General features: G+C 39.4%; 1 protein-coding gene across 1 annotated transcript in view; it reads right to left on the bottom strand.

The window, feature by feature from the left end:
• Positions 1-1,055: 1,055 nt before the first annotated feature.
• The window catches only part of YWHAZ (tyrosine 3-monooxygenase/tryptophan 5-monooxygenase activation protein zeta), a 28,848-nt gene continuing 15,027 nt past the window's right edge, over positions 1,056-14,876 (bottom strand). The window contains exons 3-6 of the mRNA XM_059672059.1: positions 8,649-8,772; positions 7,995-8,158; positions 7,821-7,916; positions 1,056-3,219 (exon numbers count right to left, since the gene is read on the bottom strand). Of these exons, the coding sequence (XP_059528042.1) occupies positions 3,160-3,219; positions 7,821-7,916; positions 7,995-8,158; positions 8,649-8,772 (444 nt within the window). The 3' untranslated portion in view covers positions 1,056-3,159. The remainder of the gene's footprint in view (positions 3,220-7,820; positions 7,917-7,994; positions 8,159-8,648; positions 8,773-14,876) is intronic.

Genomic DNA, 14,876 nt, shown 5'->3' with positions numbered 1-14,876 from the left:
CCCTGATGGGACATGTAAAACTATCTCTGAGCATACGGCATCAATTAGAAACTCTAATATTGCAGGCTCTCATGCAGTGACTCTACTATGTTATATTTGCATCCAAATAAAGTACTATTCTCCTCTCAAGATGATATAAACCATTTAAATGATACTGCCACTGCTGGAAAGTCTCCAAACCCCTTGTATCTGCATTCAGTCTGTGCAAGTTTTTTAAACATCAAAATCCTTATATCTGCATTCAAAGTCTATGACATTTTTAAACATCTCACCATAGAATTCCAGGTTATTTAATCAAGGTCACATTCTCAAGTTGAGGTATGGCTACAAATAATCTACGATTGCAGGCCCCAATTGGCCTCGACTAATTTTAAAATATGCTTTGGGCCATGGCAGCATATTTTTCAGGAAAGACAGAAAGGGGAAGATATTGTGCCCCTATAGTTAAGCCACTTGACATACACTTCTATGATCCTTGCAGCACATGCAGCACAAAGTAGCAGCTATTTTAAAAAGCCAGGACCATACGCGCAACCTGCAGAGAAGTCCATACTTCCGGTCACACCGCTGCTTTACTCTCAGAGCACAACTCTAAGTGGATAGACATGTGTTCCTCAGCAATTCCAAAAACACACACAAAACACGCTGAATTCTCCAAATTCCTGGAACTACATATTGACAAAAACAGACATGAAGCCTGGATTTGGAACCATTAAACAAATAAATTACAAACATTTTATTTTTCAAATCCACGGCAAAAAAAATCCCAGGTTGGAAAGTACTACCACAATTTACTTCAGAATCAAACTAGCTTAGTGGATGACGGACACATAAATAGGCAAATGTGACAAGCTTTAGATTTTACTTATACTTCAATGAGATCCATCTCCTCAGTCCAGCTAAATTCTAAGCTATGGATTATTTCATGTCCTTGGCCTGGGAGTCGGGAGAAATTTAAAAAAAAAAAAAAAAAAAAAAAGGCAGCTCTGAGTGAAAATGCATTGTTGTTCCAAATTCATGAGATCTTTTCTCATTGGAAAGAAAGACCCCAAGGGCTCCACTGCACTTTTATTTGACTGTAATATTTGGGACAACTGTCCAAAGGGCCGATAGTTCCCAATTAATTTGAGGTCATAATGAAACAAGCAACAAAACAGTATTTGGGATTTCGGTTTCTCCCCCTTATCATCAAGACTCGCTGCCTCCCATCATCAATATTTATTGAGCATTTACAGTGTACTAGGCACAATAGAACATACAAGAAAACATTGTCCCTGCTCATGAGGAGCTTACATTCTAAAAGAAAAAATACACCTTTTAAAATGGTATTTTTATTTGGTGTTTTTGCAAGGTACTTAGGAAATAGTCTGTAGGGCGAGCTTTGGGTATAACTTAGCCCCATTATTTAAAGAAGAGAGGAAAAAAGATTTGAAAGGCAGCCAATGACAGACCATTCCAGATAGGTGGAGTTTCACGGGGAGATAAAACAAGGAGACATTTGCTGCAGTAAATAGGATGAGGGAAATAGTTTATGGGATGCAAGCAAAGGAAGCAGGGTATCCTTAGACATTGAGTGGAGCCAGAAAGATCATGCGGCCTTTTCCCAAGCACATGGCCACCAAGTAACAATGGTTGGTGACAGACAGAAGGCTGAACAAGATAATCCTGTGTGCACCTGACAAACAGAAAGAATAAAGGATCAAAGTTGAAGGCAGGTTATAAGAGTATCAAGAAATTCTTAAAAACAAAAGCAATTTGGAAGCACAAAACTTAGTTAATGCTACCCAATGTCATGATGGGCCAAGAACATTGTGGCTTCCAAGTTAGAAAATGCCATACTACAATTTTAAATGGAACATATTATTTTTTTCCAATCAATCCCCACACCTCTGAAAACAAACAAACAAACCCAACACCTTTTTTTCAGGGAGTCTGGGGGGCTGGGAGGATGGGGAGTATGGGACGTGGGTGGGAACAGTAGTTCTGTTAGTAGTATTTTGTTATGATAAACTTTGTATTTAAACTTGGTAAAAGCCCCTTAGCTGCCAAGAGGGAATAAGGAATAAATTTCCAAAAATGTACAATTTCCTTTAGAGAAATTTCAGAACCAAAAGACTAATTTACATGAAAAGCTGTAGAGAAGTAGTTGAAAAGTCCATTCATAAAACTTTTATTCCACTTACATGAACTTAATACACGTGTTCTTAACAATTATGCTTAGATTGTTCATGAAAATTTCATAAGACATTAAACAAAGCTAGCCATCATCTCAAGTTATTTCCCTGTTAACTATTTTTACAGCACATGCATGTTAGGCAAGTATCAAAAAAAAAAAAAAATCACAAAAGCAAAAAAAAAAAAAAAAAACCTAAAAAAAGTTAAATACATGGGTTTTTTGTTTTACTGCTATGCTTGATATACATAAGTAATGGATACCAAGCAATTCATTTTACTGCATCTTTACTTGTACATTTGTTCTTAGGTTGCCTAAAACATTTAAATACAAATAAAATGAGTGTAGCAAAAATAATGAAAGCAAACAGCAGGTAACTTTACAAAGAATGGAATGTGAACCGTTTCTGCCCTTATCCAGAGTTAAATGGGTCACAACTAAAGGAACACTCCGCAGCTGTCGTCGAAGGTGTGCGCACTGAGACTGATAGTCCACAGATACACACACGGTTCAGCATGGACCGCCCGTGGGCTGTCCGCTTCTAACACAGCACTCTCAGTGCTCCAAAACGTAAAGTACCCACAACAACTACACCTGTGGCTGGAACCAATTATCCCTTTTATTCCCCACCAGGACAAACCAATATGTAGGCAGTTTTCTTTGCTTAGACATGGAAGCAATTTTAACACTGGCCCTGTGAAGCCACAATGTACCAAAAGTACTATACCAAACATTTATAACTCGTATAAAAATTCCACATCCCCATATTGGCCACCTCAAGATGAAAACGTAACTCCCTAAACGTTAACTGGCTCTACTCCCCTAATATTAAACATAAAAACCACATGGGAAATATAGAAATTCAAATAGAAGTAACATAAACCTGTCATAAATCGTAAACAAAAAACTATTTGTGGGACAGCATGGATGACAAATGGTCTACTGTGTAAATTTTAGAATGAGGCAGACAAAAGTTTGAAGGCCGGTTAATTTTCTCCTCCTTCTCCTGCTTCAGCTTCATCTCCTTGGGTATCCGATGTCCACAACTGGTAAAAGAAGGACAGATTTTTAGCATGTTTCAGTTTGAAAAAAATATTAACAGATGTCTTCAAATAAAGTCAAATGTAGGAAATTCATGGTTAGTCACAGAAAGTAAAGAGAAAGTAGAAGAAATCATAGAAACGCTAAGTATCAATAATTATCAGAATATTAGATTGTCCTGAATAGCTCCAATGGCAGATGGATGTACACATTTAGTGCAACTAAATCAACTAATTTGGCCTATGCACAAGGCACTTCCTCCTTTTAAAACTTATACTCCCACTCCAAAGAGAATCCCACAACCCATGAAATTCAAGAGCCAGGATACTAAGTAAAAATACAAATTTAGCTGAACACAAACCAGCATGGTCAGAACCAAATCTTTTAAGAGGTAAAAATTGAATTGTCCCATAGTGGTAGAATTATGGATTCTATTAATTTTTTCATCAGTGTTAGTTTTTCAGCAGGTTAAAAAATTACTTCAGGTGCTTGAAATATTAATTTTTTTAGTTTTATTACTATGCTATAATTTTAGAGGTCATTATAAAAAATTGATTCAAGACAATTTTAAATTTTATATTGCTTATACACTGAAAAATTAAGTGGAAAAAATCTCAATGTTTTTTATTTTTAAAATATATTTTTATTGATTTCAGAGAGGAAGGAAGAGGGAGAGGTAGAAACATCCATGATGAGGAAGAATCACTGACCAGCTGCCTCTTGCATGCCCTAAACTGAGGATCGAGCCCACAACCAGAAATCAAACCCTGGTTCACAGGTTGACACTCAAACACGGAGCCACACTAGCTGGGCAGCTTAGCTGGTTGGAGCATCATTCCATGCACCAAAGGGTGATAGCTGAATTCTTGGTCAGGTACATATCCAAGTTGTGAGTTCAATTCCCAGCCTGGGAGTGTGGGAGAGGCAACCAATTGGGAGAGGCAAACAATACAACATAGTAACTAGGTCTCAGGGTCTACCTTTCAGAACGACAAGTTCTCGTCATTTCAAACAGAAAAAAATATAAAAAATTATATTAAAATTAGCCAGCAAATTCCACGTCTTTTATCCTATACTAGAGGCCCGGTGCACAAAAATTTGTGCACTCGGGGAGGGACCCTCAGCCCGGCCTGTGCCCTCTCCCAGTCTGGGACCCCTCGGGAGATAACAACCTGCTGGCTTAGACCTGCTGCCGGGTGGCAGAGGGCAGGCCCAATCCCTAGGTGCAGCCCCTGGTCGGGCTCAGAGCAGGGCCATTTGGGGAGTTGGGGCACCGCCCCATGTCATGCACAGAGCAGGGAGGATCAGGAGGTTGCGATGCCACCCTCAGTCACTCTCAGGGTAGGGCCGATTGGGGGGTTGGGGCACCGCCCCCTGTCACACTCAAGGCAGGGTCGATGGGGAGGTTGCGGCACAACCCCCTGTCACGCACAGAGCAGGGCCAATCAGGGGGTTGGGGCGCTGGCCCCTGTCACTCACAGAGCAGAGCCCATCAGAGGGGTTGGGGCGCCGCCACTCTCACACTCAGGGCAGGGCCGAAGGGGAGGTTATGGCTCTACCCCGTCACACACAGAGCAGGACCCATGGGGGGGGCGGGGGGAGGAGGGGGTTGGGGCACCACACCCTGTCACACACAGAGCAGGGCCGATCAGGGGGTTGGGGCACTGCACCCTGTCACACACAGAGCCGCAGAGCGATCAGGGGGTTGGGGAGCTCCCCCCTATCAGGCACAGAGCAGGTCTGATCAGGGGGTTGGGGCGCCTTCCCCTGTCCCGAACAGAGCAGGGCAGATAGGGAGGTTGTGGCCCCGCCCCCTGTCGCACACAGAGCCGCAGGGCGATCAGGGGGTTTGGGCACTGCCCCCTGTCACACTGATGCCGGTGCCGGGAGGCCTCGCGGCTCCGCTGATCCCCGTGCACTGGGTGTGTGTGGGGGGGAGTGTCCCTCAGCCCAGCCTGCCCCCTCTCACATACTGGGAGCCCTCAGGCATTGACCCCCATCACCCTCCAATCGCAGGATCGGCCCCTTGCCCAGGCCTGATGCCTCTGGCCTAGGTGTTCGGCCCGGGCAGCCGGGACCCGCAGCTGCAGCGGCCCCACGATCGTGGGCTTCACTTTAGGCCCAGGCAAGGGACCCCTAGCTCCTGGGACTGCCAGCTTCGACCATGCCCAGCTCCCATCACTGGCTCCACCCCTACTTCCTGCTATCACTGGCCAGGGCGGAAAAGGCACCTGATTCTCCGATCATGGCTGGGGGGCAGGGCAAAGGCGGCCCTCTTAGCTCCCCCCTGGGTTTCCGATCACTGTCAGTGGCAGGGGGCTTCTTCCTGCTTTCCCTTTGGCCTCCCTGCATTGTGCCTACATATGCAAATTAACCGCCATCTTGTTGGCAGTTAACTGCCATCTCAGTTGGCAGTTAATTTGCATATAGCCCTGATTAGCCAATGAAAAGGGAAGCTCGTACGCCAATTACCATTTTTCTCTTTTATTAGTGTTGATAATAAAAGCCTAATATGCTAAGTGTCTGGTTGCCCAGTCGGCCGTTCAACCAATCAAAGTGTAATATGCTAATGATATGCTAAGGCCGCTCAACTGCTTGCTATTACGTGCACTGACCACCAGGGAGTAGTCAGTCAACTGGTTGACTAGTCGCTATGAAGTGCACTGACCACTAGGGGGCAGATACACCAACTAGTAGGTTAGTTTGCTGCTGGGGTCTGGCTGATAGGGACTGAGCAAGATGGGACAGCCATGCCCTGGAGCCCTATTGCGGTCTTTCCCCAGCTGGCCAACCTCCTGCATCCCTCGGCCTGGCCTGTACCCTCTCACAATTCAGGACCCCTCAGGAGATGTTGGAGAGCCGGTTTCAGCCCGATCCCGCAGGCCAGGCCGAGGGACCCCACTGGTACACAAATTTGTGCACCGGGCCTCTGATTTAATATAAAAAGATTTATTCTGTAAGAAACCATGGCTTATTCTCTTGATCAAAATAAAAATCTCACAAGTTTGTAAGTAGCCCCCTAATTACACTTTCTAAAATAATGTTAAGTACCTGGCTGATTTAGCTCAGTGGATAGAGCGTCAGCCTGTGGACTGAAGGGTCCCAGGTTCAATTCCAGTCAAGGGCACATGCCCAGGTTGGAGGCTCGATCCCCAGTTGGGGGCGTGCAGGAGGCAGCCGATCAATGATTCTCTCTCTTCATTGATGTTTCTATCCCTCTCTCCCTCTCCCTTCCTCTCTGAAATCAATAAAAATATATTTAAAAAAATTAATAATAATTTAAAGTGTTTAGTAATAATAAACAAGTACACAAGACTTTAAAAAAAACTCTCTGCGAAGAAATTCAACACTAGAATGCAGAACTGGTTCAGGAAATTAGCAGTGGACAAGAATAAAATTCGAAGAAATGAAATGTATAAAATGATTTAGTCCCCAAGAGAAAAGGCCCTAAAGCACACAAAAACCAGTAGCATTAGTCTATAATCTTCCTTCCTAGAACACCAGCAGACACTTGATAATTTTTCACCTAACTTCAAATTTAATATTTATCTGAAGGAGAATGGGAAAACCTATGGGACCAAAGAGACATATAAAAAAATTGCAATATGTAGACTTTATTTGGACCCAATTCAGATAAAAAACTGTTTTTAAAAACCCAACAATTTAAAGACAAATAGAGACAATTAGAATTTGACACTCAACCACTATTGAGATATTTAACATAATTAAAAAATTGTCAATTTTTTTCAGTGATAATGGCATGTGGGCCTTTTTTTTGGGGGGGGGGGGGGGTCTGGTATATTCCAAGGATAATCATGACCTTTTAAACCAAGAGACTAGGCAAAAATAGATTTCTATTTGGATTCTGCGGAGTATCTGAAATTTTGTAAGTGAAGTTATTAATGCTCTGCCACAGCTGAATAAATATGGAGGTAACTTTATAGCCAAGAAAAATATTTTTAATGGAATTTAAACACAAAGAAGTCTTCAGTACCAACACCTAAACACTTCTGTAACTAAAATGAAAAGAAAAAAAATGGCATCATCCAGGTTAGAATGGAAAATAAAATGGCCTGTGTGTTTGAAATGCAAAAATCATGGGTTCCAAAATTATTTTAACAATAGATATATATGTAACTAATGAAACCCAACTATTTGTTGTTGTTAATCCTCAGCTGACAACATTTTTCCATTGATGACTATTATTTTTTAGATAGAGTGGAAAGCGGGGATGGGAGGAGCGAGACATCGATGTGAGAGAGACATTGATTGGTTGCCTCCTGTACGCACTCCGACTGGGGCCAGGGAATGAACCTGCAACACAGGTACATGCTCTAGGCCAGGAATTGAACTCACAACCCTTCAGTCTGCAGGCTGATGCTTTAACCACTGAGAAACACTGGTCAGGGCAAAACTGAATATTTTTAAGTCTTTGGTTTAATATTTGTTTTCACAGTGTTTTTTTCTTCAGTTTTAACAGTGATTCTCTTCAGTTTTAACAGCAGATAGGATCTTGTCATTAATATTAAAAAAAAAAGGACAGAAATATCCCTTATAGTAATCTATAAAACAACAATCTCATCAACCACATTAACTATGTACTTACTGTCAAGTTGTCTCTCAGTAACTGCATTATTAGTGTGCTGTCTTTGTATGACTCTTCACTTAATGTATCAAGTTCAGCAATGGCTTCATCAAAAGCCTACGATTTAAAAAAGTACATTTCAGTGCTCAAATAATAAAGATCACTGTATTTCCACATAACAGGTAAAATACATACCGTCTTTGCAAGAGAGCAGGCTTTCTCCGGGGAGTTCAGAATCTCATAATAGAACACAGAGAAGTTAAGGGCCAGACCCAATCTGATAGGATGTGTTGGTTGCATTTCCTTTTTGCTGATTTCAAAAGCTTCTTGGTATGCTTGTTGTGACTGGTCCACAATCCCTGGGTAATAAAACACAGAAATATATTGATAAAACTTGCACTTCATCTTCATCCCTCAATATCCAACGAAATATCCTATGAAATATCAAGTTGTAGCAACCTCAATTGAATGAGGTTCTTTAATTTAAAAAATAAGCTTCACACTAGCTATGAGTCAATGTCAAGACAAAAACGACTCTAATCATCTCAGTATTATATTTTATTAGTTTACAATGCTCTACAGTTATGCTGTGATTGCTATTTCTTAAAACTGAGGAAATACTCCTATGCACAAAATTGGCTTTTCAGCCAGCTGCAATTTTAGAATACCAGTATTAGGCAGTATATAGTCTCAGGACTAAAAAAAAAAAAGAGAAAAAAAATGTATTACTGTCCTTCATTTAGTGCTCTAAGCAATTAAAAAAAACAAAAACAACAAAAAACTGCTTGCACTTTAGAAAAAGACCACTTCCACAATTTCTTTTTATACAGGTTAGAAAATACAGCATACCTTTCTTGTCATCCCCAGCAGCAACCTCAGCCAAGTAACGGTAGTAGTCGCCTTTCATTTTCAAATAGAAGACTTTGCTCTCTGCTTGTGAAGCATTGGGGATCAAGAACTTTTCCAAGAGAGACTTGGGAAGAAAAGAAAGTCATAATAAGAATAAAACATTTACAAAACTGAAGGAACCTGCATTTATTAAGAGCACACTAGCCTAAGTTATTAAACTTTAATACAGTCATCGCCAATAATACAATTGTTGAATGCAGTAGGTTCATGAATTTGTGGCTTTAAAAACAGAATGCTTCAGACAGCAACACTTGAAATTTGAAGTTAGTGTACAGTTTATTATTTAAGGTTTATACATTTGAATACCACCCTTCCCCCTCTCCCATAGTGCTATTTACATGCCAATATAGACTGTATGTTTCAATGATAGTCCACATTTTCTAACAAGCTGGCAAAATTTCCATTTTCAAGGTAGTCATGATAGAATGGAAAAAACACAAGAGATTAATCTTTTGGGACTCTGGAGGAATTATGACTTAAGCAGAAACTAATAATGAATAGAAATTACCAGAGATCCTGACAGAGGAAACAGAACAAAATTAACTTCATTTATAAGAATACACTCAAGTAATACTTCACACGACAGGTAAAGATGTTCAAAGTAAAAGTTTTAGTTTTCCTAACTAAATTAAGAGAGCAGAATTATGAAAATTACAGTTCTGAAGAGTAAACCTTTAATTTCATTAAGTAATTTTTAGCTAATAAAATACATGGATGAAGTGGGTAGCAGCCCAGTCGGCAGTAGGACTAAGCTGCACTGTATTATAAAAAAAAGGAATGAAGGTGACCTAAGTCAACTTAAAATGTCCCCTGTGATTATTAACCAATATTTAAAACCACTGGCCTGGCCCTGGCCCGTGTGGCTTAGTTGGTTGGAGCTTAGTCCTGTACACCAAAAGGTGGCAGGTTTGATCCTTGGTCGGGGTGCTTATGGGAGGCAACCGATTGATGTTTTTCTCTCACATCAATGTTTCATATCCCCCCCCCCCCATCCTCTCTCTCAAAACAGTGAAAACATACCCTTTGGGTGAGGACTGAAATAATAATAATAATAATTTAAAAAAAAAAACAAACCACTGGCCTGAAATCAGAAGAGCACTTTGATTAGGATAACAAAATTGTTACTACTCCACACCCAGACACCTTCATATTCAAAGATCTCTAAGCTGCAAAAGTGTTTAACCCTTTGAACAACATGCTCTTTGGAAATGTTCCTCATACAACAGAAGATAGTGGATTTTTTTTCACTTAAGAAACAAATGACCAGGCCTTTTCAGGTAATGCATTTTTCATTCAACTATGAGACATGGTATATGGCTTTGAAGTCAGTCTAGATTAAATTATAACAACTCCACATGTTTAAGGGTAAATTCTATTTCTGATTGGCTAAGCTAAAGGTTAGACTAATAAGTACGTATAACTAAAGAAATAGTGTAATGTGATTCACTAGAATTCAAAAACAACTTTAAATTAAATTGGAGAAAAGATAAATTTAAAGAAGGCTTCATATACAATTCAATTGTGAACTGCTCTCTGGCTCATTTACATATATCTAAGGTATTAAGATACTAAGACTTTTCAAATAAGAGTAGTAGTAATAACTAAGCCCAGCCTTGAAATCAATTCTCTACCTAGGCATTCCTAATTCACATTTTACATTCACTTATTCTCCAAATACATTTTAAATGACACTGTGCTAGGCGCTAAGAATATAAGGGTGAGCAGGCAAGACAGTGTTTGTGGATAAGTGGTCTAGCAGGAAAGACAACTGAAACTAAGAATAACATTGCCGAGTCATGTCCTTCACTGTTAATTACTTTAACCCACTCAACATATGTACAGATGCAGGCCACAATCATGCAGTAGGCTGCTTATTGGCCTAATGATGGAGCAAAAGGACCAAGTATCAATCGTGGCAAAGTTTCTAGTGAAATGCTGACTACACCAAGTTGACGGCATGGGGGGGGGGGGGGATGGGTGAGTGGGGCAGGGGAGAACAGGACTCCACTTTGTCTAACCACTACATGATACATCTGAAACTAACACAAAATAATACTGAGTGTAAACTGTAATTGAAAAAAAAAATCTAAAAAAAAAAAAATCAAGAAAGCAAACATCAAATTGCACACATTAAATATGTGCAGTTGTCCCGGCCAGTGTGGCTCAGCTGGTTGGGCAACTTCCCATGCACCGAATGGTTGTGGGTTCGATTCCCAATCAAGGCACATGCCTGGGTTGCAGGCTTGATCCCCCAGTGCAGGGCATGCAGGAGGCAGACAATTTATGTTTCACTCTCACATCAATGTTTCTCTCTCTCTTTCCCTTCCTCTCTACCTCAAAATCAATTTTAAAAAGTCTTAAAAAATATGTGCAGTTCTTTGTATGTCTATGTATCTCAATAAAGCTGTTAAAAATAAAAGAAGCCAAGAAAGAGTAAATGGCATACTTTTGTCTATCAAAGCTTCTGATTACATGAAGCTAAGAGAACTATTAAGATTTAAAAAATAAAAAGCAAGAAAGACTGGACTAAAGATTAAATTTAAAGGACTACTAACACGTTGGTTCAGAAAACTAATTATGAAAGAACAAAACTGTGATTGACTGTCTCCAAAGATGGCCTCCACCAATTCCCATCAACCTGTTCACGTGTGCCACTCATTCACCTGTCAAGAGGTAAAATTTCATTTCCTTTCCCCAGAGTCTAGGCTTACTTTGTTGACTTGTTCAGACCAACAGAATGTGGTGGAAGTGATTGCTGTTCCAGTTCTGGGCCTAACCCTTGAGAGGACTGGCAACTTCCCCCTCTTTGCTCTCTTGGAGCCCTGGGCCAGCATGCAAAGTTAAAGTACCCTTCTGGAGAGAAAGGCCAAGTCAGCTCCAGTCATGGTAGATGTTAAATGAAGGCACTCAGTTATTTCGCCTTAGCTGAATGCAGAGCAATAAGTGACCTCAGCCAATACAATGTAAAGAACTGGCCAAGAGTCTAGGCAAGCCAAAGAATCACAAGAATATATCATTGTTTTAAGTCACTAAGTTTTGATTGGTTTGTTATACAATAGACAAATGAAGAAAATAATCCTAACATTATTTCAATAATAAACATGACATTGACACCTCAATTAAGCATTTTTATATGGATTATTTAATTTGATCCTTCCATAACTTTACCTATAAGGTACAAACTACAATGATCCCCATCTTATAAAAGACAATGTTATGTGTTTAAAGCCACAGCTAACTTGTGAAGATACAACTCCAACTAGGCAATCTGACCTGTGCTACCACTGTTACATTTTCTGTTTTAACAGGGTGATGTGCCTACTAAAAAGGCTAATGTGACTCTGAGATATTAATAAAAATAGAAAGTTAAGGAAAATGATTACGTTTCACACTGGGCTAATGAGAACTGATCTAGAGTATAGTTATTTTTTTATAATGTACCAAGACAGGCATTTTCAAACTGGAGAGTTTCTAAGGAAAGCAAGCAAGAATAATGAGGAAACTAGAAACTATCATGAATACTGAAAGACTATTATATGAATGGCTCCAGAAGACAAGACTAGTTAAGTTCAGCAAGAGGCAAGATATCTTCTCAATATGCGAAAAATTGTATGAATGGTCTAAGCTTGGAATAGGCCACCCAGTCAGAAAGTGTGTTTCACTCCTTATATAGATTTTAAGGAGAAGTGAGAGAATCACTTGGGTATTTTATAGAGAAGATTCATAAATCAGATGGTCTCATTAAACTCTAAGGGAAGACATGGAAGATAAAAGAGTTCACTGAATTAAAGTTAACTGTAACACTAAACAGGTGATCAAATATATTGTTTTGTCAACTGACGAAAGAAAAACAAAAGCTCAATTTTTCAGATTTGGAAGCCAGAGAAAAAAGACCAATATATGGAAAGACCAAGGGGGAACAAATAAGAATAAAGGGGGGAAAGCAAATACCACTTATCAGAAAGTAGCAGTGACAAGGAAAAAACTGGATGCAAGCCAAATAGAAAATTAAAGGGAGAAAGGACTAATAGCTATTTTCAAAACATACAAAAACTTTAAAAAGAATACCCAAGCACACAATGCAACTTCCTAAATTTCATTCATCTACAGTAGTACAATGAAAGTAATGATGACGTTGGGACATTAAGAATCTGAATTTAAAAGGGACACAGCATTATATGAGACAATGAGGCCTCATCACAGCTCCAACAAGGTTATAGCTACTGATTCCCTTTCACTTATAAAAGTTTTCATATAACATTAACTTCCTAACCCAAATGTAATTTACAATGGAAAATATTTTCAGGTCAAACACAACATTTATGAACATCTTACACTCAAGCACTAAACTAAAGCCAACAGTGTTAATCAGTATGAATCTTGCTGAAATGTAATTTGATTTAGAAATTGAGTATTTCCTCAACTAATTTAAAGATGTGTTCTTGAACACAGCCATTCTGTCTCTTTTAAAGATATGGTCAACATTTAAAAAAATACCTAAGATTAATTTGCAGAATTAGAGTTGATGCACATGCTAATTTTATATAGTAGGCAAGATGCCACTAGAAGCCCATATCCAATACCTCTGTAGATCAAGCATGTCACAAATTTGCGGCCCATAACAAATATTTTTGTGGCCCAGCCAATATAACGGTATGTAAGAAACGTCTTAATAAAAATTTGCTAAGTTAATTTTTACAACATCCCGTTACATACTTATTAATAACGAACTACAACATTCGCTAATGACTGATTACTATAATCGTGTTGCATTCATTTCTCTTACGCGCCTTATGCGCAGGTGCACCATTTCTCTCCATTAATACTAGCAGCGAATATTTTAGCAGCGATTGCCTCGTCATTAATCTTGTACTGACTTGTTTGGTGTGCGCAACAGGAAATATTTCGCTTTCAGAGAACAAGAAAAATAGGTTTATTTGCATTACACTTATTAATTTGTGCAGTTATTCAGTGTCTGGTAAGTTAATGTTCAAGAAAAAACATTAATTTTTATTAAAATGTTCTATTTTATGTTAACGATTACTCACTTATTTCAGCCCTTTGTATTCAGCATGTCTCTATAGAAATAAACCTACGTTTCTATGAAAATTGAAGCTTTTGTTTGTGTTTTTTTGCGGTCCACATAAACTTAAACCTTGTGTATTTGGCCTGTGTTAGCCTTTGAGTTTGACAGGCTTGATGTAGATGGTTCATAATACAGATCTAAATTCGTAATTCTGAAGACAGGGACTGAACCTTAATCTAATCAACAGATAAAAGTATGTGAAACTTGAGTTCTTAGAAATGAAAGATATTTCTCTCTCTACAACATTGCTATTGATTTATAGGGTTCAAGTAATGATTTCCTGCCCCCCACCCCCAGCCAGTCAATTTATCCAGGGCAGCATATATTAACAATAGTTTTTGTAACATATGCCTTGATCTAAAGATGGTCTATGTAACAGCAGTGCTTTGACTTTAGAGTGTATAAAAACTAAGGAACCACATCAACTGACAGGTCATCTAGTTCTGACTGCCCTTCCTGGGTTAGGACTCAACCTGCTCCCACTAATAGGAAATGAAACAAACATTCAATCCTGATTGTGGGCCAACTGTTTCTAATGAAAAGTTTATAAACTGAAAATCCACCTCTATTCTAGTGATATCCCTCCTTTCACTGGTGCTTTAGTATGATTATAGCCTGAAATTAATAGGAAGCATAAAACATCAAATCTTCCTTCAGTTAACAATTAGGCTAGAAACCATGTCAAACACCACAGAGCTGTCTGAATCAGCGACACTTCCTGGAGCAATAGCTTGGTGTAAGAGAAACAATATAAATTCTGAAAGCACCACTCAAAGCTCCAGATACAGAGCTGGCATTCTACGCAGATGGGGTTAGGGTTTTTCAAAATGCTGACATGCTGAGCTCAAAAGGTTTGCCATCGCTGGCTTACTAGCTGTGTTTTGTCACCTTGACAAAGTTCCGGAATCCCCCTGGGCCCAGGGTTCTCATGTCAAAGGGAGTTAGTAGTCACAGATATAATACACAAAGTGATTGTGAAGATTAAATGAGGTAATATATAGAAAGCATTTAGAACAGAACCAGAAGTGTTATCAACAGTCCAATCTGAACCAAATTCCCTAACCAACTATTTACTTTCCTGC

Source organism: Myotis daubentonii, chromosome 17, assembly GCF_963259705.1.
Source record: "Myotis daubentonii chromosome 17, mMyoDau2.1, whole genome shotgun sequence".
Classification (NCBI taxonomy): domain Eukaryota; kingdom Metazoa; phylum Chordata; class Mammalia; order Chiroptera; family Vespertilionidae; genus Myotis; species Myotis daubentonii.
Note: the sequence above shows the minus strand (reverse complement) of the source record. Positions and strands in the feature narration are given on the sequence as shown.